This window comes from Salvelinus namaycush, chromosome 1 (assembly GCF_016432855.1).
Source record: "Salvelinus namaycush isolate Seneca chromosome 1, SaNama_1.0, whole genome shotgun sequence".
In the NCBI taxonomy this organism is placed as follows: domain Eukaryota; kingdom Metazoa; phylum Chordata; class Actinopteri; order Salmoniformes; family Salmonidae; genus Salvelinus; species Salvelinus namaycush.
The window spans coordinates 64,125,115-64,152,561 of record NC_052307.1 but is presented as its reverse complement, the minus strand read 5'-3'; the positions used below and the strand labels follow the sequence as shown (position 1 = coordinate 64,152,561).

The 27,447-nt window shown below is 45.9% G+C and overlaps 1 protein-coding gene across 2 annotated transcripts in view; it reads left to right on the top strand.

Moving 5' to 3' along the window:
* The window catches only part of LOC120056142 (PH domain leucine-rich repeat-containing protein phosphatase 2-like), a 50,071-nt gene extending 25,933 nt beyond the window's left edge, over positions 1-24,138 (top strand). Inside the window, exons 6-20 of one of the 2 annotated variants that reach the window (XM_039004356.1) lie at positions 1,699-1,853; positions 3,123-3,269; positions 9,289-9,519; positions 12,555-12,757; positions 12,880-12,940; positions 14,644-14,739; positions 15,466-15,621; positions 16,556-16,756; positions 16,988-17,150; positions 20,107-20,237; positions 20,406-20,519; positions 21,359-21,553; positions 22,107-22,338; positions 22,495-23,050; positions 23,099-24,138. In XM_039004356.1, the coding sequence (XP_038860284.1) occupies positions 1,699-1,853; positions 3,123-3,269; positions 9,289-9,519; positions 12,555-12,757; positions 12,880-12,940; positions 14,644-14,739; positions 15,466-15,621; positions 16,556-16,756; positions 16,988-17,150; positions 20,107-20,237; positions 20,406-20,519; positions 21,359-21,553; positions 22,107-22,338; positions 22,495-23,050; positions 23,099-23,778 (3,321 nt within the window). In that variant the 3' untranslated portion in view covers positions 23,779-24,138. The remainder of the gene's footprint in view (positions 1-1,698; positions 1,854-3,122; positions 3,270-9,288; positions 9,520-12,554; positions 12,758-12,879; positions 12,941-14,643; positions 14,740-15,465; positions 15,622-16,555; positions 16,757-16,987; positions 17,151-20,106; positions 20,238-20,405; positions 20,520-21,358; positions 21,554-22,106; positions 22,339-22,494; positions 23,051-23,098) is intronic. The other variant, XM_039004349.1, reaches the window with a different exon arrangement.
* Positions 24,139-27,447: the final 3,309 nt, after the last annotated feature.

Sequence of the window (27,447 nt, the reverse complement as noted above, 5' to 3'; positions counted from 1 at the left end):
AATGTAATCGGCGTCCAAAAATGCCGATTACCGATTGTTATGAAAACTTGAAATCGGCCCTCATTAATCGGCCATGTCGATTAATCGGTCGACCTCTAGCGTTTAGGGACCGTGCTGTGTTGCCGAAAAGTGCAATTTCTATCAGCGACGTAGAAGCTGAAAGTATTCCATTTTCAACCACATAAAATATCCATCAAAGACTAATTGAAATATTCTCAGAAACATGTTGGATCGTTTTCACAGCTTTTCAATTATTTTCAAAGATTTTGTTGACGATCTGATGATCCCGCAGGTGAAGAAGCCAGATGTGGAGGTCCTGAGCTGGCATGGTTACACGTGGTCTGCAGTTGAGGCCAGTAGGATGTACTGCCAAATTCTCTGCAATGATGGTGGAGGCGGCTTATAGTAGAGAAATTAACATTCAATTCTCTGGTGGACATTCCTGCAATTGCACGCTCCCTCAACTTGAGACATCTGTGGCATTGTGTTGTGTGACAAAACTGCACATTTTAAAGTTGCCTTTTATTGTCCCCACCACAACGTGCACCTGTGTAATGATCATGCTGTCCAATCAGCTTCTTGATATGCCACACCTGTCAGGTGGATGGATTATCTTGACAAAGGATAAAATGCTCACTAACAGGGATGTAAACAAATTTGTGCATAACATTTGAAAGAAATACGCTATTTGTGCGTATGGAACATTTATGGGATCTTTTATTTCAACTTATGAAACATGGGACCAACACTTTACATGTTGCGTATATATTTTTGTTCAGTGTAGATTGTTGATGATTTATGACATCATTCTGGTGAGCAAGTCTTTATTTAGTCTTCTAGGCAAGCATCAACTATTGACGAGAAGCTGCATGTATCTAATTATAGACACCGTGGCTTACAAGTAGCCGACCAAATGTAGGAAATTATAAGCAGAAAAAGATCTAAATGAGGCTTAAACAATTTATTTCCACACCCCCCTTCCAAAAAATGATTACACCATCCCAGAGTAAAGTGTGCAGGTAGCCTACTGTACATTAGCCTTTTGAAGTAATTGTTTGACAATCAGATGAAAACATCATGACTGTGTGTATGCCACATTAAAAGGTAAGCTTATACATTTTGAAAGTTAAACGACAAATCTTTACTATTATAGACCCATAGAGATCCTATTAAATGAATAGGGATTCTATGTAATTCTATGATTAGGACTATAAACAATTTTAAAAGCACTTGCACACATAGAAGGTCCCGTTCTGGGAAGAAATGAAATCTACTTCCACCCCTGGATATACACAGCACTTACTGTGAGGATCATGATTAAGTACCACACACCTCTGTGGAGCTCATGCTGCCAACTCTACTTGACCACAACACTAGAGCTGTGTGAACATCCTGTTTTGTTATGGACTCACAACATGACCTTATCAGTATTCCTTTATTTATAATGCTCCATAAATCGTTCTGTAATGCTGAAGACAGCGTATGACTCCAACTTCCCTTCTGTGATCGAATCATTATTGAACCGACTCAACCTTTTTTAATTAAAGTTGCCCGTTACTCTGTGTGTGTTTGTGTGCAAACCTCATTTGCTCCATGCAGGTGGTTTCTGGTCAAAACCTTGTTCTATTATCACTAAGCTTCATTAAAAAAACTATTTGGGAGCAGGAAACAGTAAAGGGACATGTCCTGTGTTTGCAGGTGGTTTCTCAGACCATCAGCCTGGTGGATCTGTCATGCTACAGTCTGGAGGAGGTGCCAGAGTACCTGTTCTACAGCCAGGACCTCACCCACCTCAACCTCCGACACAACTTCATGTCCCTGCAGGGCCCCGGAGGACTGCTCAACCTCCCCAGGTAAATACACTCTCTCACCAGGCAGGGCAGCACCCAACCACTGACACACTTTACTCAGGAAAACCCTACCTAATACGAAGTCCAAACATGCCAAGCAAAACCTGTAGCCCAATACCAATCCTGCCAAATCTCCCAACTCAACCTGCCCAGTAACACCCTTACCTCAATACTAAATCCTAATCCGTCGACAGATCAACTTGTCCTCACTGTTACAATGCAATGTGTGGTAATGTTACAACAAAGTCTGACCGTTTTACCCAAATGCATTATGTAAGCATGTCATATGATGTTCTACAAGTATGTACGTTGTTTATCACAGATCTTGTTTTATGGTCTAGTCGGTGCTGATAAGTTCTTCTGACTGTATATCTGTCGTTTGTGGTCTGCTCAGAGACAGTGGTTCAGCCTGCATATCACCTTGTGGGAGGGTGGAGGGGCGCTTAGCTCAATGTCCACTCCTATGGTACAACTGGAGCATATTTGAACAAGCTAGCATTCTCAAAAGAGAGAATTATATTAAATGTTAATGATCTACTACCCTCTGTAGTACTTCCTGTTGTATGGCAAGCATTACAGGAAGGGCCGAGATGGAATAAGTGGTGTACGTGTGTGAAGGGCTGTGGAAAGAACACATTCTAGAGGATCTACTGTGCCGGGTAGCTGAGAGGAATAAAATGTACACATCACTCCATCTCTCTCTCTCTCTGTGTCTTGTCTGTCTGTGTCTCTCTCTCTGTGTGTTCCTGTCACTCCCTTTATCTGTATATTTAGAGTCAGAGCAGGGCTAGGAGAGTGAGGGAGGCTGATGGAGCCTGAGGGGGGGAGGAGGGGGTGGGGAGGTTCTTCTCGGATGTGGTCTGTGCTCCAACATGTGTTGTGACTCACAACGGCCACCTCCATCCCCCATCCGTTCTGCATCACTTCATTCACTAAAATGCTTGTATTGCTACTTTGTCTGTGTGTGTGTGAGAGATGGGATTTTGGTTTGATAAGGATATGATACCCACCGGTCCATGAAGAGGACTCGATGCGAAAATGTAAAATGTCAGCAGCCCGTAGTAACGAGGACACAAATTCCAATGGAGCGATTAAGATGAACGAGACAACCTGAACCAACACAATGAGCCCACAAAATACATATATTTGTATAATCAGACTTGTCGCAACAAGCAAAGCTTTGCAACAAGAAGAAAATATTTCTATTTGGTCATTCAATGAACATGTCAGAAAAGCCAGGTCCAGTCTTTCAAACCCTCTCCTTCTCCACAGGTTTTCCCAGCTGAAGAGCCTGAACCTTTCACATAACCGCCTGGGAGTGTTTCCAGAGTCTGTCTGTGAGATCCTCACCCTGACAGAGCTCAACCTCTCCTGTAACGGCATGAACACTGTCCCCGCACAGATAGGCAACCTCCAGAGGTAAGACAGTCACACATATACACCCTATATCAGTCCGCCAAAAATATACAGTTGAAGTCGGAAGTTTACATACACTTAGGTTGGAGTCATTAAAACTAGTTTTTCAACCAGTCCACAAATTTCTTGTTGCCAAAACTATAGTTTGTTAAATCGGTTAGGACATCTACTTTGTGCATGACACAAGTCATCTTTCCAACAATTGTTTACAGACAGATTATTTCACTTGTAATTCACTGTATCACAATTCCAGTGGGTCAGAAGTTTACCTACACTAAGTTTACTGTGCATTAAACAGTTTGGAAAATTCCAGAAAATGATGTCATGGCTTTAGAAGCTTCTGATAGGCTAATTTACATAATTTGAGTCAATTGGAGGTGACCTGTGGATGTATTTCAAGGCCTACCTTCAAACTCAGTGCCTCTTTGCTTGACATCATGGGAAAATCAAAAGAAATCAGACCTCAGAGAAGACCTCAGGGGAAAAAAAGACCTCCAAGTCTGGTTCATCCTTGGGAGCAATTTCCAAACGCCTGAAGGTACCACATTCATCTGTCCAAACAATAATACGCAAGTATAAACACCATGGGACCACTCAGCTGTCATACCGCTCAGGAAGGAGACGCGTTCTGTCTCCTAGAGATGAACGTACTTTGGTGCGAAAAGTGCAAATCAATCCCAGAACAACAGCAAAGGACCATGTGAAGATGCTGGAGGAAATAGGCACAAAAGTATCTATATCCACAGTAAAACGAGTCATATATCAACATAACCTGAAAGCCGCTCAGCAAGGAAGAAGCCACTGCTCCAAATCCGCCATAAAAAAAGCCAGACTACAGTTTGCAACTGCACATGGGGACAAAGATTGTACTTTTTGGAGAAATGTCCTCTGGTCTGATGAAACAAAAATAGAACTGTTTGGCCATAATGACCATCGTTATGTTTGGAGGACAAAGGGGGAGGCTTGCAAGCCGAAGAACACCATCCCAACCGTGAAGCATGGGGGTGGCAGCATCATGTTGTGGGGGTGCTTTGCTGCAGGAGGGACTAGTGCACTTCACAAAAGAGATTGCATCATGGCGAGAAATTATGTGGATATATTGAAGCAACATCTCAAGACGTCAGTCAGGAAGTTAAAAGCTTGGTCGCAAATGCGTCTTCCAAATGGACAATGACCCCAAGCATACTTCCAAAGTTGTGGCAAAATAGCTTAAGGACAACAAAGTCAAGGTATTGGTGTGGCCATCACAGAGCCCTGACCTCAATCCCATAGACAATTTGTGGGCAGAACTGAAAAAGTATGTGTGAGCAAGGAGGCCTACAAACCTGACTCAGTTACACCAGCTCTGTCAGGAGGAATGGGCCAAAATTCACCCAACTTATTGTGAGAAGCTTGTGGAAGGCTACCCAAAATGTTTGACCCAAGTTAAACAATTTAATGGCAATTTACATTTACATTTAAGTCATTTAGCAGACGCTCTTATCCAGAGCGACTTACAAATTGGTGCATTCACCTTATGACATCCAGTGGAACAGCCACTTTACAATAGTGCATCTAACTCTTTTAAGGGGGGGGGGGGGGGGGGGTCAGAAGGATTACTTTATCCTATCCTAGGTATTCCTTAAAGAGGTGGGGTTTCAGGTGTCTCCGGAAGGTGGTGATTGACTCCGCTGTCCTGGCGTCGTGAGGGAGTTTGTTCCACCATTGGGGTGCCAGAGCAGCGAACAGTTTTGACTGGGCTGAGCGGGAACTGTACTTCCTCAGTGGTAGGGAGGCGAGCAGGCCAGAGGTGGATGAACGCAGTGCCCTTGTTTGGGTGTAGGGCCTGATCAGAGCCTGAAGGTACTGAGGTGCCGTTCCCCTCACAGCTCCGTAGGCAAGCACCATGGTCTTGTAGCGGATGCGAGCTTCAACTGGAAGCCAGTGGAGAGAGCGGAGGAGCGGGGTGACGTGAGAGAACTTGGGAAGGTTGAACACCAGACGGGCTGCGGCGTTCTGGATGAGTTGTAGGGGTTTAATGGCACAGGCAGGGAGCCCAGCCAACAGCGAGTTGCAGTAATCCAGGCGGGAGATGACAAGTGCCTGGATTAGGACCTGCGCCGCTTCCTGTGTGAGGCAGGGTCGTACTCTGCGGATGTTGTAGAGCATGAACCTACAGGAACGGGCCACCGCCTTGATGTTAGTTGAGAACGACAGGGTGTTGTCCAGGATCACGCCAAGGTTCTTAGCGCTCTGGGAGGAGGACACAATGGAGTTGTCAACCGTGATGGCGAGATCATGGAACGGGCAGTCCTTCCCCGGGAGGAAGAGCAGCTCCGTCTTGCCGAGGTTCAGCTTGAGGTGGTGATCCGTCATCCACACTGATATGTCTGCCAGACATGCAGAGATGCGATTCACCACCTGGTCATCAGAAGGGGGAAAGGAGAAGATTAATTGTGTGTCGTCTGCATAGCAATGATAGGAGAGACCATGTGAGGTTATGACAGAGCCAAGTGACTTGGTGTATAGCGAGAATAGGAGAGGGCCTAGAACAGAGCCCTGGGGGACACCAGTGGTGAGAGCACGTGGTGAGGAGACAGATTCTCGCCACGCCACCTGGTAGGAGCGACCTGTCAGGTAGGACGCAATCCAAGCGTGGGCCGCGCCGGAGATGCCCAACTCGGAGAGGGTGGAGAGGAGGATCTGATGGTTCACAGTATCGAAGGCAGCCGATAGGTCTAGGAGGATGAGAGCAGAGGAGAGAGAGTTAGCTTTAGCAGTGCGGAGCGCCTCCGTGATACAGAGAAGAGCAGTCTCAGTTGAATGACTAGTCTTGAAACCTGACTGATTTGGATCAAGAAGGTCATTCTGAGAGAGATAGCAGGAGAGCTGGCCAAGGACGGCACGTTCGAGAGTTTTGGAGAGAAAAGAAAGAAGGGATACTGGTCTGTAGTTGTTGACATCGGAGGGATCGAGTGTAGGTTTTTTCAGAAGGGGTGCAACTCTCGCTCTCTTGAAGACGGAAGGGACGTAGCCAGCGGTCAAGGATGAGTTGATGAGCGAGGTGAGTTAAGGGAGAAGGTCTCCGGAAATGGTCTGGAGAAGAGAGGAGGGGATAGGGTCAAGCGGGCAGGTTGTTGGGCGGCCGGCCGTCACAAGACGCAAGATTTCATCTGGAGAGAGAGGGGAGAAAGAGGTCAGTGTGAGCAGAACCAGCGGTGTCGTTTGACTTAGCAAACGAGGATCGGATGTCGTCGACCTTCTTTTCAAAATGGTTGACGAAGTCATCTGCAGAGAGGGAGGAGGGGGGGGGGGGGAGGGGGAGGAGGATTCAGGAGGGAGGAGAAGGTGGCAAAGAGCTTCCTAGGGTTAGAGGCAGATGCTTGGAATTTAGAGTGGTAGAAAGTGGCTTTAGCAGCAGAGACAGAAGAGGAAAATGTAGAGAGGAGGGAGTGAAAGGATGCCAGGTCCGCAGGGAGGCGAGTTTTCCTCCATTTCCGCTCGGCTGCCCGGAGCCCTGTTCTGTGAGCTCGCAATGAGTCGTCGAGCCACGGAGCAGGAGGGGAGGACCGAGCCGGCCTGGAGGATAGGGGACATAGAGAGTCAAAGGATGCAGAAAGGGAGGAGAGGAGGGTTGAGGAGGCAGAATCAGGAGATAGGTTGGAGAAGGTTTGAGCAGAGGGAAGAGATGATAGGATGGAAGAGGAGAGAGTAGCGGGGGAGAGAGAGCGAAGGTTGGGACGGCGCGATACCATCCGAGTAGGGGCAGTGTGGGAAGTGTTGGATGAGAGCGAGAGGGAAAAGGATACAAGGTAGTGGTCGGAGACTTGGAGGGGAGTTGCAATGAGGTTAGTGGAAGAACAGCATCTAGTAAAGATGAGGTCCAGCGTATTGCCTGCCTTGTGAGTAGGGGGGGGAGGTGAGAGGGTGAGGTCAAAAGAGGAGAGGAGTGGAAAGAAGGAGGCAGAGAGGAATGAGTCAAAGGTAGACGTGGGGAGGTTAAAGTCACCCAGAACTGTGAGAGGTGAGCCGTCCTCAGGAAAGGAGCTTATCAAGGCATCAAGCTCATTGATGAACTCTCCGAGGGAACCTGGAGGGCGATAAATGATAAGGATGTTAAGCTTGAAAGGGCTGGTAACTGTGACAGCATGGAATTCAAAGGAGGCGATAGACAGATGGGTAAGGGGAGAAAGGGAGAATGACCACTTGGGAGAGATGAGGATCCCGGTGCCACCACCCCGCTGACCAGAAGCTCTCGGGGTGTGCGAGAACACGTGGGCAGACGAGGAGAGAGCAGTAGGAGTAGCAGTGTTATCTGTGGTGATCCATGTTTCCGTCAGTGCCAAGAAGTCGAGGGACTGGAGGGAAGCATAGGCTGAGATGAACTCTGCCTTGTTGGCCGCAGATCGGCAGTTCCAGAGGCTGCCGGAGACCTGGAACTCCACGTGGGTCGTGCGCGCTGGGACCACCAGGTTAGGGTGGCCGCGGCCACGCGGTGTGAAGCGTTTGTATGGTCTGTGCAGAGAGGAGAGAACAGGGATAGACAGACACATAGTTGACAGGCTACAGAAGAGGCTACGCTAATGCAAAGGAGATTGGAATGACAAGTGGACTACACGTCTCGAATGTTCAGAAAGTTAAGCTTACGTTGCAGAAATCTTATTGACCAAAATGATTAAAATGATACAGTACTGCTGAAGTAGGCTAGCTAGCAGTGGCTGCGTTGTTGACTTTGTTTGAGAGTGTAGCTGGCTAGGTAACCTCGATAGCTAGCTAGGTAACCTCGGTAACTGGCTAGATAATTCGTCTAAACTACACAATTGTCTTAGATACAAGGACAGCAAAGACAACTATGTAGCTAGCTAACACTACACTAATCAAATCGTTCCGTTGTAATGTAATAGTTTCTACAGTGCTGCTATTCGGTAGAAGTTGGCTAGCTAGCAGTGTTGACTAGGTAGGAGAACGGCAGCGCGGCGGACGAAAATAGCTGGCTAGCTAACCGATAGTACTCTAGACTACACAATTATCTTAGATACAAAGACAGCAAGGACAACTATGTAGCTAGCTAACACTACACTAATCAAGTCGTTCCGTTGATCCGTTGAATGTAATAGTTTCTACAGTGTTGCTATTCGGTGGCTAGCTGGCTAGCTAGCAGTGTTGACTACGTTACGTTAAAAGGACGAAAATAGCTGGCTAGCTAACCGAATTAGTCTAAACTACACAATTATCTTAGATACAAAGACAGCAAAGACAACTATGTAGCTAGCTAACACTACACTAATCAAGTCGTTCCGTTGCAATGCTACCAAATACTAATTGAGTGTATGTAATCTTCTGACCCACTGGGAATGTGATGAAAGAAATAAAAGCTGAAATAAATCATTCTCTCTACTATTATTCTGAAATTTCACATTCTTAAAATAAAGTGGTGATCCTAACTGACCTAAGACAGGGAATGTTTACTAGGATTAAATGTCAGGAATTGTTTAAATGTATTTGTCTAATGTGTATGTAAACTTCCGACTTCAACTGTATCTTTTCAGTTTGGTATAGAGTACATTCTAATATTCCCACTCTAGCTGTGTTAGGTAGGGTGTAATTCCATGGTGGTCAATATGAGTATGAGTATCAGTTCCTCTATGTACTGGATGTTGGGTTGGACATTTTGTGCTGCTGGGTGCAGTACACTCCACTCGCCCCGCTGCTCGCCTCTTCACATTAGCCCCTTTCTGGCCACATGAGCCCACATGCTCCTCTTAGCAATGAATCATTATTGATCATGTTATAGCTGTGTGTGTGTGTGTTTTTTATTTTTTATTGAACCAATGCATTAAGTTCAGCTGTTTGTTGTTATGCAATGAGATTAAATAAAAGCTTTAAAATCAGGCCAGTTTTCATGCTCTCAGCTCACTTACTGCAGCATGATTTTCAAATATACAAACACTGACGTTTTCACCTCTCATTATGGAATGCCAAACAGTTGTGTATCCTCAGAAAACAGATGAAAGAAATGCATATGTCTGTTTCTGTCCCCCAGTCTGCAGACCCTGTCTCTGGATGGGAATCAGTTGAGCTTCCTTCCTGAAGAGCTTGGCGGCCTAGCCCAGCTCAGCAGCCTGGGGCTTTCCTTCAACAACTTCCCCCACATCCCTGGTGTGCTGGATAGGCTGAGTGGCATGGACAGGCTAGCCATGGCTGGGAACAGGGTGGAGACCCTGGAGCTGGGGATCCTTGCCAGAATGAGCCACCTCAAGAACATCGACCTGCGGTGAGGAACTAGACCAGTCTGTACTCTTTGCGTCTTTCTTTCTATTCCTATTTCTCGCTCGCTGTCTCTTTCTCACTCTCTCCCTCCCTCATCCCTCAGTATACACACTACTCATCAGTCACAGCATGCATAATGCAGGATCAATACACAATGGTAATAAGAGCTCCCCTGTTAGTAAATCTCAGAGTTGGCAGCAGCAGTTCAATGCCCCCCCCCCCCCCCCCCCCCCCCCCCCCCAAATGCCCCACACCACGATGCCTGACCCTGCCTCACCTAGCCATTTTCATATAAAATGCCTTTCTCATCTCTCTATCCAGCTCTGATGCAGCCATTGATAGTGAGGTTGATCCCCTAAAAACCTGCAGTATCACCCCCTTGATTCCCTGTCACTGTTTTAAAGTTTAGTCATTATTCATCTCTTTCCTCCCATCTTTCTACCTCTCTTGCACCCTCTCTCTTTCTCTGCCTCACCTTGAGAATTAGTTATTGGGTGGAGGGATGGGCTAGATTTATGGGGGCTGGGTGCCTGCAGGATTAGGAGGCCAGTTGGGCTCATAAAAGGGAGAGTAGAGGTACTGCGGAGTGAGATCAGATCAGGGAGACACACAGGGGCAGTCTGGAACTCATCAGCCAGGCAAAGAGGATGGATGGACTAATGCTTTTCTCCACTCCTCACCTGAACTGGCCTCTGGTTTGGAGGAGGAGCACCAATACTTGTTTTCTAGTTGTTGACTATGTTCTGTCTTGTGTCTATGTCTGCTGTCAGCATTCTAACCCAGTGTTCTGTTTGTCTGAAGCCAGTGCTTTAACATCATGTTGATGTTAATATCTTAATTCTATGTGTATGAGGCCTGTGTGTTAATTAAGCAATAAGGTCAGAGGGGGTGTGGTATATGGCCAATATACTACGGCTAAGGGCTGTTCTTAGGCACGACTCATTGGATACAGCCCTTAGCCGTGGTATATTGGCCATATACCACACATCCCGAGGTGCCTTATTACTATTATAAACTGGTTACGATCGTAATTAAAGCAGTAAAAATACATATTTTCTCATACCCGTGGTATACCACCGCTGTCAACCAATCAGCAATCAGGGCTCGAATCACCCAGTTAATAATGCTGTTTATACCATGGTATTGTTGAATACTAATTTCTGACTGGCTTGAAGGGCCTTCTAGAGTGTGCATTATTTCCCTATAACGCACGGTATATCAGCAGGGTAGAATTCAATGGCTATAATTCTTACATGTTCTATGTTTGAGCTGCTTTTGAAAGCAAAGTCAAATTGAAAACATTATTGACATTGTTAAATTAACACTTCTAGTGGTAAATGTGTTAAATCATAGTATTATTATGGTATAAAAGGGATAATCAACTTGGGGCTCTGTATTCTCTGGAAAATGCAACTCCTTGAAAGGTCAGTTCCACTCCGCTAGCGCATCGTGTTGGAACACACCTTCCACGTCGTGAATGCATAGCCCCTTGTTGATTTTCGCTTACGTACTGTATGAGGCCTGGGTGTTAATGCTGTGTACCGTATGAGGCCTTGTTGTTAATACTGTGTACCGTATGAGGCCTGGGTGTTAATGCTGTGTACCGTATGAGGCCTGGGTGTTAATACTGTGTACTGTATGAGGCCTTGTTGTTAATGCTGTGTACCGTATGAGGCCTGGGTGTTAATGCTGTGTACCGTATGAGGCCTGGGTGTTAATGCTGTGTACCGTATGAGGCCTTGTTGTTAATACTGTGTACTGTATGAGGCCTTGTTGTTAATACTGTGTACCGTATGAGGCCTGGGTGTTAATGCTGTGTACCGTATGAGGCCTGGGTGTTAATGCTGTGTACCGTATGAGGCCTGGGTGTTAATGCTGTGTACCGTATGAGGCCTGGGTGTTAATGCTGTGTACCGTATGAGGCCTGGGTGTTAATGCTGTGTACCGTATGAGGCCTGGGTGTTAATGCTGTGTACCGTATGAGGCCTGGGTGTTAATGCTGTGTACCGTATGAGGCCTTGTTGTTAATACTGTGTACCGTATGAGGCCTGGGTGTTAATGCTGTGTACCGTATGAGGCCTGGGTGTTAATACTGTGTACTGTATGAGGCCTTGTTGTTCATGCTGTGTACCGTATGAGGCCTGGGTGTTAATGCTGTGTACCGTATGAGGCCTTGTTGTTCATGCTGTGTACCGTATGAGGCCTTGTTGTTTATGCTGTGTACCGTATGAGGCCTGGGTGTTAATGCTGTGTACCGTATGAGGCCTGGGTGTTAATGCTGTGTACCGTATGAGGCCTGGGTGTTAATGCTGTGTACCGTATGACCCCTGGGTGTTAATGCTGTGTACCGTATGAGGCCTGGGTGTTAATGCTGTGTACCGTATGAGGCCTGGGTGTTAATGCTGTGTACCGTATGAGGCCTGGGTGTTAATGCTGTGTACCGTATGAGGCCTGGGTGTTAATGCTGTGTACCGTATGACGCCTGGGTGTTAATGCTGTGTACCGTATGAGGCCTGGGTGTTAATGCTGTGTACCGTATGACGCCTGGGTGTTAATGCTGTGTACCGTATGAGGCCTGGGTGTTAATGCTGTGTACCGTATGAGGCCTGGGTGTTAATGCTGTGTACCGTATGAGGCCTGGGTGTTAATGCTGTGTACCGTATGAGGCCTGGGTGTTAATACTGTGTACCGTATGAGGCCTGGGTGTTAATACTGTGTACTGTATGAGGCCTTGTTGTTCATGCTGTGTACCGTATGAGGCCTGGGTGTTAATGCTGTGTACCGTATGAGGCCTGGGTGTTAATGCTGTGTACCGTATGAGGCCTGGGTGTTAATGCTGTGTACCGTATGAGGCCTGGGTGTTAATACTGTGTACCGTATGAGGCCTGGGTGTTAATACTGTGTACCGTATGAGGCCTGGGTGTTAATACTGTGTACCGTATGAGGCCTGGGTGTTAATGCTGTGTACCGTATGAGGCCTGGGTGTTAATGCTGTGTATCGTATGAGGCCTGGGTGTTAATGCTGTGTACTGTAAGCAGGCTGAACGGTCTACGCTGGGTGAAGAGTGAGGCCCTGGAGGCAGTGAAGCAGGTGACCCAGCTAGACCTGAGGGACAACCACTTGGCCACCCTGGACCTGAGCTCCATCTGCAGCCTGGAAACCCTGCACTGTCAGAGAAACCAGCTGAGGGCACTAACACTGAGTGGCTTCACCCTGCGCACACTCCACGCCAGCAGCAACCGTGAGTGTAGCACCTCCCTCCCTGGCCCTGTCTCTCCAGGCCCTCTACCACTGTTACTGTTACATAATGCATATAGCCATCACTAGCTTGGCTGCTGATCACTGCTTTTCCTCTACCCACAGGCCTGACCACAGTCAACATCTACCCAGTACCCAACCAGCTGACACAGATGGACCTATCACGGTGAGTGCTGTGTGGCCAGGGCCTCAGTTTCTCAATCAGTAAGGAAGAGGTGTTAATAATGTTATTAATCCATCAACATTATTCTTCTCATCATGAACTTGGTATATTGGTACCTTTTTTCATATACAGTGCATTCGTATCCAGACCTCTTCACTTTTCCACATTTGGTTACATTACAGCCTTATTCTAAAATTGATTAAATAAAACAATTTTCTTCATCAATCTACATACAATACCCCATAATGACAAAGCAAAAGCGGGTTTTTAGAAATATTAGTAAATGTATATAAAATAAAAAACTAATATCTTATTTACACCCTTTGCTATTAGACTCGAAATTGAACTCAGGTGCACCCTGTTTCCATTGATCATTCTTGAGATGTTTCTACAACTTGATTGGAGTCCACCTGTGGTAAATTCAATTGATTGGACATGATTTGGAAAGGCACACACCTGTCTATATAAGGTCCCACAGTTGACAGTGCATGTCAGAGCAAAAACCAAGCCATGAGGTCGAAAGAATTGTAGATAGAGCTCCGAGACAGGATTGTGTCGAGGGGGAAGGGTACCAAAACATTTCTGCAGCATTGAAGGTCCCCAAGAACACAGTGGCCTCCATCATTCTTAAATGGAAGAAGTTTGGAACCACCAAGACTCTTGCTAGAGCTGGCCGCCCAGCCAATCTGAGTAATCGGGGGAGAAGGGCCTTGGTCAGGGAGGTGACCAAGAACCCAGTGGTCACTCTGAAAGTGCTCCGGAGTTCCCCTGTGGAGATGAGAGAACCTTCCAGAAGGACAACCATCCCTGCAGCACTCCACCCATCAGGCCTTTATGATAGAGTGGCCAGATGGAAGCCACTGCTTAGTAAAAGGCACATGACAGCCCGCTTGGAGTTTGCCAAAAGGCACCTAAAGGACTCTGACCATGAAAAACAAGATTCTCTGGTCTGATGAAACCAAGATTACATTTTTTGGCCTGAATGCCAAGCGTCATGTCTGGAGGTAACCTGGCACCATCCCTACGGTGAAGCGTGGTGGCAGCATCATGCTGTGTGGATGTTTTTCAGCGGCAGGGACTTGGACACTAGTCAAGATCGAGGAGAGCAAAGTACAGAGAGATCCTTGATGAAAACCTGCTCCAGAGCAATCTGGACCTCAGGCTGGGGTGAAGGTTCACCTTCCAACAGGACTAAGCACACAGCCAAGGCAACGCAGGAGTGGCTTCGGATAAGTCTATGAATGTCCTTGAGTGGCCCAGCCAGAGCCCACACTTGAACCCGATCGAACATCTCTGGAGAGACCTGAAAATAGCTGTGCAGCAACACTCCCCACCCAACCTGACAGAGCTTGAGAGGATCTGCAGAGAAGAATGGAAATACAGGTGTGCCAAGCTTGTAGCGTCATACCTAAGACTTGAGGCTGTAATTGCTGCCAAAAGTGCTTCAGCAAAGTACTGAGTAAAAGGTCTGAATACTTGTAAATGTGATATTTCAGTTTTTTGCTTTGTCTTTATGGGGTATTGTGTGCAGATTGATGAGGGGGAAAAAACAATTTAATCCATTTTAGAATAAGGCTGTAACGTAACAAAATGTGGAAAAAGTCAAGGGGTCTGAATACTTTCCAAATGCACTGTATATGTACAGTTGGAGGTAAAAAGGTCATATCTCCTCTGACCACTGTGTTGACTGTGACCTCTGTGAAAAGGAACCTGCTGGAGTACCTTCCAGACTGGGTGTGTGACAGTAGGAAGGTGGAGGTGCTGGATGTTACACACAACTTCCTGTCTGAACTACCAGCCAGGTTAGTCTCCCTACGAGGACTAGTTCGTCCTTCTCAAACTCCTCACTTCCAACTCATCTAGTTATGCATCTAAAGATGTTCTAAACATGCATATTTGTTAAGGTAGATTAAAGGCCGTTACTTTGTCCATCATGTTGTGCTATATGTTTAACCTGTCCATCTCGTATCATCCGGATTTGGCTTTTAAACATTCTGCAATTATTATTAGAATGAGCACCATGTTAATCTGATTAACATTGGGCATCATTTAGCCAATGTCCGGCCAGAAATAACTGTGCCTAAAACATCAGCAGATGTGTTGACAGTCAGCTGATGAGAGGATTTCATTGGCTGTGTGAAGCCAACGTACAGCTTGTCGTCTTTCTGTCAGCAGACTGTGATCTCAGTATGACAGTGCTGGAGCACTCTGCTCAAAGCACCCATCATTTAACGTTACCCTTTAACACAACTATATTTGCATTTGAATAGACCAAAGCATTCGCAAACAAGATAATATTCGTCTTGACGGCGTAGCTGCAGATGAGACCTCTGTTATTCTTTCTGGAGTAAATTGTGCTGTGTTGGTATCTTTAGGCTGCCAAGTTGAAAAAGACGTTGATGGATTTGTTGGCTGTGGAGTTTCTGTACATCAAGATTTCCCCCAGTTTCAGAAGTGATCAAATTCACAGCAGGAGATGTTCTCTCTCTCTTTAGCTCTTTCTCTTTCTTTTCATCTCCCTCCGCTAGACTGCTCAGCAGCCTGAGTCTGAGGAAGCTGCTGGCTGGGAACAATAGGCTCCAGAGACTGCCTGACCTACTTGACCACGTCCCCCTGGAAGTACTCGACCTCCAGCACAACAAGCTAGGCGAGCTCCCGGAGAGCCTCTTCTACAAGGCCTTAAAGTGGGTCAATCCCCCTTCCTCTCTCTCTTCACACCACCCTCTCTCCTACCCTTCTCTTTGGCGTTTGTCCTCTCTCTCCCTCTCTCTACCTCTCTCTCCATTCCTGACAGGTGTTTTGAAGGCTGCAGCTGATGCTCTGTCTCCCCTGGGCCGGAGGACGCTACTGCTGCTGCTTTAAACCCCGGAGCAGCAGTGGCACTGTGCCTCTATTCAACCACAACAACCAATTAAAGGACAAAACAGGATCGGGCATATTGAAAGGAAACACTGCCCTACAGTACATCCTCCTTACATCATGCAGTAGAAATATAGTATAAATATTTGATGTGGTTGATGTATCTAGCTTAAATTGGTTTGCAGTCTGTAAGAGATGTCTTACTTCACGTAGACATGTGATGGCCCTGGTTAGCTGCTCCAGTAGAGGTGGACTGACTGGGTCCACTGGGCTGTGTCTGCCAGGCTCTGGAGGGTGTGGCTCTGGGGACCAGTCAGAGAGTCGGACTGTAACGTGAGCCCCCCCCTCCACCAACAGCCTGACGCTCTACTGTTTCCTGGGCACCCATTAGGCCTGGGCTACTCTACTCTGTCTCCCATGCTGAGACATCGAGCGCCAGTGTGACGGCTGTAAAGTGCCTCATTGGTCAACAACGTTTGTTTCTCAGTGTTTTAAAAGAGCCACCACTAGAAGATGTATTCTTATTGATTTTCTCCCTGTCATCCTTTATCTGAATCTGTTTTGTTAAAGGAAATGTATGGCCTGAGTGTTGGTAACAAGAGCATTTAACTCTCCTCTGTCATAACAGCTTTAAGAGGAAGTTCTGTCTAAATCATCTAATGTTGACTTGATATTACACATTTACATCACTTGTATCACTGGCAATTAATTCTGGGTTCTTTCCTATTTACATACATCGCTCTCTGCTCCTCCTCCTAGCCTAAAGTACTTGAACGTGTCAGCCAATGCCCTGGAGATAATTCCCCCCAGCAGCCAATCAGAGGAGAGCCTCAGCACTCTCCAGGAACTGTACCTGACGGGGAACAAACTGAATGAGAACTGCGCTGCCCTGCTGGTGGGACACCAGAACCTCAGAGTCTTGCACATGGCCTACAACCAGCTGCTCTCTTTCCCTGCCAGGTAACCAACTCCACACCCAGTTATACTGCCTTCATACAGTACCTATGAAGAATGGAAATGCCTTCAATCAGTGGACGTATTCTACACAGGGGGTTAACCACTACTTTAGAGATTGCGTCTCTAGACATAAAATGTTTTCTATTGCTCCTAATATACTGTAGCTATTCTCTAGATCTGATATGAGCCATTGTTCTGTGGTGGAGACATCTCTATACTGCTCTGTGTGTGCAGTAAACTGAGTAAACTGGAGCTGCTGGAGGAGCTGAATCTGAGTGGCAACAAGCTGAAGACCATCCCCTCCACTGTGTCCAGCTGTAAGAGGCTACACACCCTCATAGCACACTCCAACCACATCAGTGTGTTCCCCGAGATCCTCAACCTGCCAGAGATCAAGGTCAGTTTCACTCATATCTGTTTATATTAGGGCTGCCCCCGACTAAAAAAAATAAATATTTGTTGACCGAGAGTAAAACATTGAAATGTATTTTTCAATATATAGACAGACACACCCTAATAAAATCAACTACATTTGCACTGAGCTTGTCTGATGCTTTAAGCCCACTGTTTGATTAAATAATTAAGACACAAATGACTCAAAGATCCCGATGGTCACACTGTGTCAAAAAAGAAATGACAGCGAGTGCCTGTGTGACTGGTGCACATTGTCTCTCTCCTCCCTGCTGCAGCAAAAAGGCACCCCAGCACAGCAAGTGTTTATTGCGCTGTCCATGCTGAAGCTGCAACATAATTACAGCCATTACCTGTTTCTGACTGAAAAGTTCTGTTACCGAGATCTCTAATTTGTTTAGGAAAAACATTCCCTATTCCTTCAACCTTTCTCTCTTTACGTGAAACATGTATTCATCACATGTGACCAATAGGCTATAGGTCAGGCCCTATCATAATCACATCAATAAATTGGTTATAACAAATTCTGAACACAGTAACACATGACAGCAAAATGGATGTGGAGGATGTGAAAAAGAAACTCAAAACAGGCGAATGTTTACTGGTTGTGTGCCAAACAGTTGCTGTTTAGATTAAAATATTAGATTTTTTCTGACCATTTAGAACAGTGTAAAAAACACTAAATAAGTGTACCAGAGTCTGTTCTAACGAAAATAAATAAATAGGTAAAGCCTTTATTACAGCAGACTAAAATCAGTTGCATGCATTTGTGAATTGAGGTTTATTTATTGTTTAGGCTAATTATTCAAAGCCCCCTTTGTTATTTAATTTTAAAACTAAAATGCTTGATTGCATTTCAAAGCATGAATGTCTCATATGCTGTGTGATGGCATGAACGAATTGATGATTGATTGATTGGTACAGTAGCCTATATATTGAAATATAGGTCTAAGTAAGTTACGGTATTAATGCTAAACAGGACACGCTCTTAGGCCTACAGCGCGATGGTGGTTATACAAGGATACTATACCAAGCCTACTAATGATAACGACATTACTTATTATTATAATGATGCTCATAATGATAATTGTAACAATAAGAAGGAGATCAAGGAAAAGGAGGGTATAGGAGCGAGAGCTGGGTGCATATTATGTGTGACAAACAGGTGCTGTTAGATTACAATATCATTTTCCCGCCTGTTTGGAACAGTGTAAACAAATCTAAATACATTATAAGTAATACCGGTCTGTACTAACCCCCAAAAATTGTAAAACCTAAATTACAGCATAGCAAAGATTAAAAACAGACGAATCTGTGAAATTGCTTTATCTGACATTTTGCTGTTGCATGAGACTTGGTGTTCACGGAATCAGTAGGCTATTAAACAAACACTCAAACAGGCAACAGAAGCAGGATCTGTCTTATTTCTGTAGATATACACTACCGTTCAAAAGTTTGGGGTCAATTAGAAATGTCCTTGCTTTTGAAAGAAAAGCAACTTTTTTGTCAATTTAAAATAACATGAAATTGATCAGAAATACAGTGTAGACATTTGTTAATGTTGTAAATGACTATTGTAGCTGGAAACGGCTGATTAAAAAAATTATGGAATATCTACATAGGCCCATTATCAGCAACCATCACTCCTGTGTTCCAATGGCACGTTGTGTTAGCTAATCCAAGTTCATCATTTTAAAAGGCTAATTGATCATTAGAAAACCCTTTTGCAATTATGTTAGCACAGCTGAAAACTGTTGTTCTGATTAAAGAAGCAATACAACTGGCCTTTAGACTAGTTGAGTATCTGAAGCATCAGCATTTGTGGGTTCGATTACAGGCTCAAAATGGCCAGAAACAAAGAACTTTCTTCTGAAACTCGTCAGTCTATTTTTGTTCTGAGAAACGAAGGCTATTCCATGCGAGAAATAGCCAAGAAACTGAAGATCTCGTACAACGCTGTGTACTACTCCCTTCACAGAACAGCGCAAACTGGCTCTAACGGAATAGAAAGAGGAGTGGGAGGCCCCGGTGCACAACTGAGCAAAAGGACAAGTACATTAGTGTGTCTAGTTTGAGAAACAGACGCCTCACAAGTCCTCAACTGGCAGCTTCATCAAATTGTGCCTGCAAAACACCAGTCTCAACGTCAACAGTGAAGAGGCGACTCTGGGATGCTGGCCAGTGTCTGTGTCCTTTTGCCAATCTTTTATTTTTATTGGCCAGTCTGAGATGTGGCTTTTTCTTTGCAACTCTGCCTAGAAGGCCAGCATCCCGGAGTCGCTAAAAAAGTAGCTTTTCTTTAAAAAACAAGGACATTTCTAAGTGACCCCAAACTTTTGAACGGCAGTGCATATGGATGATTTGTAAAGACATTTTACAGTTAAGATGGGGTTTCCTATCTCCTCAAATAGTTTTTTGACAATTAGGCTAAGGCAAGGGCTGTTTCCTTGTCTCTGCTTCTGCTGGCTCCGCCACATTGTTTTCAATCCCAATATGCTGGTTAACTTTGCTCTTATGCACGTAGCGACATAGGGAAAGGCGTCAATTCTACGGCGCACTGAAGGTTATGTTTCAGAACCGCGGACAGCGACCGTATCCAATGCGGGAGAAAGCGCATTTGTTATTAAATAATATTCGATTTATTAGTGTTGTACCGTTATTTGTACATAATATAACCATATACAATTTCAGTATCACATGTCTTAGAGTGATGGACTGTGCCATCCCCATGGCCTCCGCAATGGATTAGTCCACTGAGACAGGTGTCTTGTGCACTGTTAGACTAAAGAAATCTCGGTCAACCAACAATCGACTAAATGGCGTCAGTCCTAGTTTGTGTTTTGTTTATGCATATGTCTTTTAGATGTGTATGTCTTTATTACAATGTTATACCGTGTAACAGTGTGTGTTATCTTCTCCCTCCACCCTGTGTGTGTGTGTAGCTGGTCGACTTGAGCTGTAATGAGCTGACTGAGATCCTACTGCCAGACTCTCTAATGGCCACCCTGCACGAACTGGACCTGACTGGCAACAGCAGTCTCTTGCTGGAGCACAAAACACTCAACCTGTTCAGGTGACACACAGAGACCACAGTGTCACACTGCACAGCATAGTATCAGGCCGCTGGTGTACTTGGATAAGCTATGAGATAAATAATATTACCTGTGCTACAGTGTGAATTATGGTTCGGCCCAGTGCATGGTGAGGTAATGCCCCCATCTCTTTGTGTCTCTCTCCTCAGTCACATCACCACCCTGAAGCTGGACCAGAAGCCAGCCATGATGGCCGGGGACTCCCTGGGCTCCTCCACCCTGTGGAATCACGGCTACTCTGAGATGAGCGGACAGAGGAACAAGTGAGCAGAAGGGAGGGAGGGAGGAGGGCTGAGGGAGAGAGTTACATTATGAGACAGTGAGTGAGCATGTATGCGAGAGAGCATCATAAAGTGTATTTTGCCTGAGTGAAGCCCTAATTCATGACAATCTGATGAGGGTATAAATGGGATTATGCGATCACGTGTGGTTTTAGAGAGCACCTTTAAGAAGCATTTCCTTTTTCAGGGAATCGCTGTGAGCAGCACTACATTAAATGGTCTGAGAAGAGGATGTGCTTCTCATAGTCCATATCAACCTGTTTCTTTTCTGCTTTGCCTCTTGGCTGGGATCCTATTTTAAACCCTACCCGGGGCTATCATATGCATGTATGGAGGAGTTACTTAGTTATCTAACTGTACAGCCCCAGCACAGCTTCCACTGCCTGGGTGAATGTCTGTTGGGGCTGGCATCTAGGCCCCTGGGCAGCGGATCTTGTTAAATAGTAGGGAAGACGGTGAAGCCTAATACTTCCTGTGGATACAATGGGTATAAAGCAGTGTCCCCTGCATCATTGATGGGTGCCCAGTTTGCCTGGCTGCTGCCCTAACAGGGCCTCACAGGGTCATGACCACCACAGTGTCACAGGGGGCCGTGTCTGGTAACACTCAGCCCCGGCTGCCTCCGTAGGAATAGGGCTCTGTCTCACTGTGTTCAAGTATAGATGAGTTATTCCTGTTTGGCTTGAATTTCAGCAAGATTGTATGCTTATGAGCAAGATTGTATAACGGGATTTACACACATAAAATGTAAACACATTTTGTTTACACTTTTTGTGTTTATCTTATCTATACATACAGTGTTTTCTCTTCCTTGGGGACAGGTTGTGTGTGTCTGTGCTGGCAGTGGACCGCTTTGGGGATAGTGTTGAGGCGGCCTATGGCGTCTTCGACGGGGACCGCAATGAGGAGGTTCCTCGTCTGCTGCAGTGCACCATGGGAGATGTGCTGTCGGAGGAGCTGTTACATTCCAGTGTGGACAGTGTGTACATGAGTAACACCTTCCTCACCTCACACAGGTATGAGCATCATGCATACACAGACACTTTTACTCTAATACAAGTAAAATGTAGGCAAATTTCAGTATTCTATGAATCAGGGGCGTAACTTTGGTTTTTGAAGTGGGGGGGGGGCATCATTATTATTATTATTATTTTTTTTATCCAGTTGGATACACACTCCAAACAACCTACCTGACCGCTCCAGGCGTCCGCATGGTCCTAAAGCACACTGTTGCTTCGTTTTGTATCACATTCCAAAGATAAAACTGGGGGGGACAAAAATGCAATTTCAGAATGTGGGTGGGACATGTCCCCCGCCGTCCCAATGAAAGTTGCGCCCGTGCTATGAAATACTGTTGCATCTTAGGGAAGACAAGCCTAAAATTGTACTATCCCGTGTTCATTTACATTTGATTAACTTAAATCACAACTGCATTAGCTAGTAATTAACTTTTGTAAATACCAACATAATGAATATTCATAATGGTCTACTTTTAATGTTTATTTAACAAAGAAGCTAGCTAATTGCAGGGCATGTGCTGATAGTTGCATTCTATGTTGTATGATGCAGGAAACTGGGCATGGCTGGTCAGAAGCTGGGTGCATCTGCCCTGCTCTGCTACATCCACCACGAGCCGTCGGAGCTGGGCAGCTACTTCAGCCTGACGGTGGCCAACGTGGGCAGCTGCCAGGCGGTGCTGTGTCGAGACGGCCAGCCTCTGCCCCTCTCCAAGGTCTTCAGCCTGGAGCAGAGCACCGAAGAGATGGACAGGGTCAAACTCAGCAAGGCGATCATCACTGAGGTACTGTGGGGAGTCAGGCGTGTGTGAATGCACGTCTTTGTGAGGGCCTTTGTGTTCATTAAGATCTACTTGTTAGTTAACGTTTGATGTGATGCCTTGTGCTCAGAGGTATTCAAAGTGCAGAGCTGAGTCCCCTCCTGTGTTTTTGTGTTGCAGGATAACAAGGTGAGTGGAGTGACATGCTGCTCTCGCCTGCTGGGATGCTCTTATCTGTCTCCCTGGGTGCTGCCCAAGCCATGGGTACGCACCGAGCCCCTGTGTTCCCAAGATGACTTCCTGATCCTGGGGAACCGGGCGCTGTTTGAGAGGGTGTCCTACCAGGAGGCCGTGTGCACCGTGCAGGCCGTGAGGGACCCCCGCGCAGCTGCCAAGAAGCTCTGCACGCTGGCCCAGAGCTACGGCTGCCGGGACAATGTGGGGGCGGTGGTGGTATCCCTGCACATCGGGGAGGACAGCTGTACCTGTGAGACCCCTCATGGTAATACTGGTACTGAACCCCGGGGACCCCCTCCAACACCCCTCCCTGTCACTGCTCCCCCAGGGGAACCGGCCACACCCTCCTCCAGCAGTGGCATTGCCTCAGAGTTCAACAGCGAGACTTCGGCCTCGGAGGTGGGGAGTGAGGCGGGCTCCACGGCCTCTGACGAGCACCCCTCTGGCCCCACGGCCCGACCTGAGAGGCGCTGTAGCCTCCACCCTGCAGCCACGCTCTGTGCCCCCGCGGGACCCGGCTCAGCTGGGGTAGGGGGGCCCCACCAAGTCCTGTTCCAGCGCCAGCCCTCCTGTGCCACCTTCTCCAGTAACCAGTCTGACAACGGGCTGGACAGTGATGACGAGGCTCCACTAGAGGGAGTCATCTCCAACGGGAGCAAGCTGGAGGTGGAGGTGGACATCCACTGCTGTGCTTTCCAGATCCGTTCTGGGCCAGCCGCAAGCCCCAAGGACCACAACCTGGACAAGACGCGCTCAGACTACCCCAACGGAAAGATGCGTCGTCAGAACAGCGTGGTGGTGTCAGCCACTAACGGCTGCCTGCTGGCTGTGTGTGGCAGGGAGATCTCCGACCTAAAGAAGTCCCCCTCCACCTGCAGCCTCTTTGGGAAGAAGCTCTCCAACGGCTCCGTGGTGGCCCCGGAAGATAGCCACAACCTCATTGAGGTAGCCGTGGAGGCCCCTAAGAAGAAGTCGGGTTACTTCACTGCCCCTGCCCAGCAGGACCCCGAGGACCAGCTGGTAGTGCCTCCCAGTCTAGAGCAGGATGTTAGGGAACAGCTGAGGGGCCAGAGTCCTATGGTCCCTGGACCTCCACCTCCTTTCACACCCCCCTCCATCAGAGACCCTGTGTGGGACCACCCCCCTGCTCCCATGCTGCCGCAGCGGGACCTCGCCCCCAACCCTATCCCTGCCCTACAGCAGGAAGTCTATGATACTGCCCTCTAGAGGGGGCCAGAGCACAGCACCACCCTGTGGTAGTCCTGTGACAGTGCCATACCAGGGGGGCAGAGGAGGTCTCTCTGGCACAGGTGGGATATTCCAGTTCAAGTTTCTATTCAGCTCTGTCATGAAGACATGTGGGGCCTTGACTGTACACACATGAATGTGTTACGTCATGTTAGACGAAGAGAGGTGCTTAGCTAACTGTCTGATGAACCTGGTGGAACTGTCTGAGTATCAGAGCTGAACAGGCACTGAAATTACCACCCATGAAAAGAGGTTGTGAAAAGTAGGGGGCCACCGGAGGCCAAAATACCCCAGCCTGATCTAGAATATCTCATGCGTTTTAGACTGTAGAACTTGTTTGCAACATTTCCCTTTACTTGGAAGGAAGGTCAAGTAATGAAACAGTAGAAGAATCCCTTTGAGTGTGTTATCATTCCATTGCTGGGGGCTGCAGGGGCTCTTAAGCTCTTAGATCCCAGGGACAAGTCCTGCGACCAAAAGGTGAAAAAGTGCCTACTGTAGATGACTCAGCCCCAGATGTCCCTGCCTCCCTGCCTGTGTGTGTGTATGGAGGGGGGGCATCAGTATTAACCCTGGAGGAGGACATCACTGTGTGACAGCGTCCTCCAGGGGCCACCAATGGTACAGCCACTTCTCTCTATATCTATGTCTCTATCTATCTCGCTCCCTCTATGACTGCACAATGGCAGCCGACATGGAAACTGGGGTTATCTGGGCTTACTCTGTGGTACAAGGATTCAGACTGTGTATGCTAGAGGCAAGTAGGAACATAACAGCAGATGATAAAAAAACAAACAGAATTTTAATTTACTAAAAAAATGAGGATGTGACCCTTTCTATCTACACCATAATCCTCTATATTGGAAATACAGTTAGTATCTATATACACATTTAGTCTGAGCAGTATAGTGCAGAACCACATAGTGGTGTAATCACATGGCCTGCTTGGCCTAGTCCTAGCATCAGGATGCCTATCCATTTGGAAACCATTGAAGCCTTGCTGGGAGGAATAATACAGAAAATAACGTTCAAAAATAGCATCAAGCTCTCAAAAAAAGGCAAACTCAAAATAACATGACAGTGCATTGCTCACCTGTACAGAACCAATATGGCATACTGCTTCAAAACCATTATTGTAACACTGTATCCGTGACAGTGCATGGTCAGCGAATTTTAACAGAAAAAGTTATGTTGCTCATAAGACATAATTAATATGAGTGGTGACAATAAAGGCAAAACAATCGTTCACAGTGTTCATATCTCAAAGACGCTGCAATGCACACTAGATACTGTACAGTAATCATTACAAATGATGGGTGAGAAAACATGTTCTTCACATTATAGAGTGCCATCATTTAAGGAGTCCAGATACTGTGACGTGTGTAGCCCCTTTTTCTATCGTTTTTCTAGTTTCACGCTTGTTGTACCCAGGAAATGGTGCAAAATCTCTCCCAGTGACCAACGTATCGAAAGTGTTTTTTAAGGTTTGGGAATCATTCTATTGCCATCATTCCATTAGCTTCACAGTCAACTGAACAAAATATCCATGAGTAGTGTACTAAAATAAGGATGGAACATGGTATATTATTTTACATGTAGAGGTATATGTAATGTATGTATGTATGTTGTGAAAGTTGTGTACTATTTGATACAAAGATAGTTTGCAAAATTCCTTTAGAGTCTACAGATATAGCTGGTTGATGCCCTTCATTTTAAGTCAGTGACCAGAGAGAGAAAGAGTAAATATAATATGATTTACTCATTGAAATAATTAGATATTTCATTCTCATAGATCTACTGACAGATTCAATAGGGGTTTGTGGGACATCTGGTGGTGATAACTATGAATTGCCTCAGATGTTAGTTATATATCAGTGAATATCACCAGTGTACTGTACGACCACTACCACCTACTGTATAACAGATTCAGAACAAGTACAGTGTGTTTTTGTTGGCAGGACAGAAAAGCTCATTGTTGTCTTGGCGACAATAAGTGCTGCTTTGAGTAAGAGGGGTGGTGTGAAGCTCACATGAGTGGCAACACCAAATCAATTCAACAGGTGTATGCTAGAGGGAAGTAGATGGGGTATTGTGAAGGAACAACGGTTCAAGGGGCATGTAGGACACCTGACCTAATGCTGAGGAGGACGTTATCTTACTCTTCTTTCACAGTGTGGAGACAAGCCTTTGTCTGCTCCATATGTTCCATAGCTGTCAGAGGACCTTTGGTTAATACCATCCAACCAATGAGAAAATGGGTTTATCAGATTATGTTTATGTGGAATTTTAGCAAAAATCTACAATATACAATACTCTTATCTACAAATCAACTCACCGGAGCTAATGATTGCATCCATCTCAAATTTGTGTCCTGGGATGATGCAGATGTGGGTTAAAATATTGACTGTATTTTGACATACAAAATAAAAACCCAGGTATTCTTATGTATTGGGTCAATGAGACCTTAACTTAGACACCTCACTGGATAATGAAGTGATGACATCACAATGAGCAAAGCACTTTTGTGTCACGAGAAGAGTGAAAAAAAGATTGAAAAAAACTAAAGTATTGCGTGTAACCATTCATTTTGCATCAGAATTTGAGTTCAGACTTTATTTGGGGCATTTGCTAATGGTTTTAGTGTTGCTGCGGTATGGAGTGGTCCACAGTATGGCACTGGCTTTTATCTAGCACAGACATGGTGAAATATGTCAGTCATGGACATTGCTTTGAATAAAGGCATCCACATAATATGGGTCAGTAGACTGTGAATATGACATTTCTATAAAGTTGCACTTGTGCTCCGGCGATGTTAGAGGATAGGATACCGCTAATTGACTCATCATTGATATAACAAAGCTGCAGACCAAAATCTATCCCCCTTCCCCCTTGTGCCAAACTGCCTAACCCATTCTAGAGAGGACAACAGTCTGACTTAGTAAGAGGGGGCTTGTGGTCTGACTAGAGAATGACCAGGATGTGTTCCTAGATGCCACTGTGAAAAGGCTAGTGGCATGGTTGTCGTGTTGTACTTACCATAGCTGCTTAGCTAGCTACAACCCTCTCTATGCTTGTTCATAGCCTTAATGCAGCGCTGCCAGTCCTAATGATGATGGGGACTGTCTTTTTCTGTTGGTTTTATTTCTTTTAGTGGAGCTGGTTTTGCCCTTTGACCTTATGTGGCAAGGTCAGGAGCATAGAACACCTAAAAATCCAATATTTGCATTATTTTCTCCAAATTGCAGAGGGAGCAAGGCAAAGTTTCAGGCCAGTAGAACAAGGCTTGGGATCAGAGGGGTGGATTCTAAAGGTTTAGTAGAATTGGCAGTATTTTAGATGCTCAAAAACCTCACAGCGGCTTCGAAATGGCTATTTACATTCTTAACGTTATCGACTGGAATGATTGGTGAATTTGCCTTTCTAAAGCCTGTTTGCTTATAATATGAGATGTATTACGTAAGTCTAATTCACTTATTTTGTCCCAACTTCAGACAAAATCTGCTCTTCAAAGGATCGAACACTGTTTAAAGCACTTTGTACATAGGGAGATGAATATATTCAAAGATTGATATTTGAGTATTAGGTGAGATATTTATCAAAAATGCACATTAACTCATAGGGCTTGAGTTGTCATTGTTGTGGCTTCTG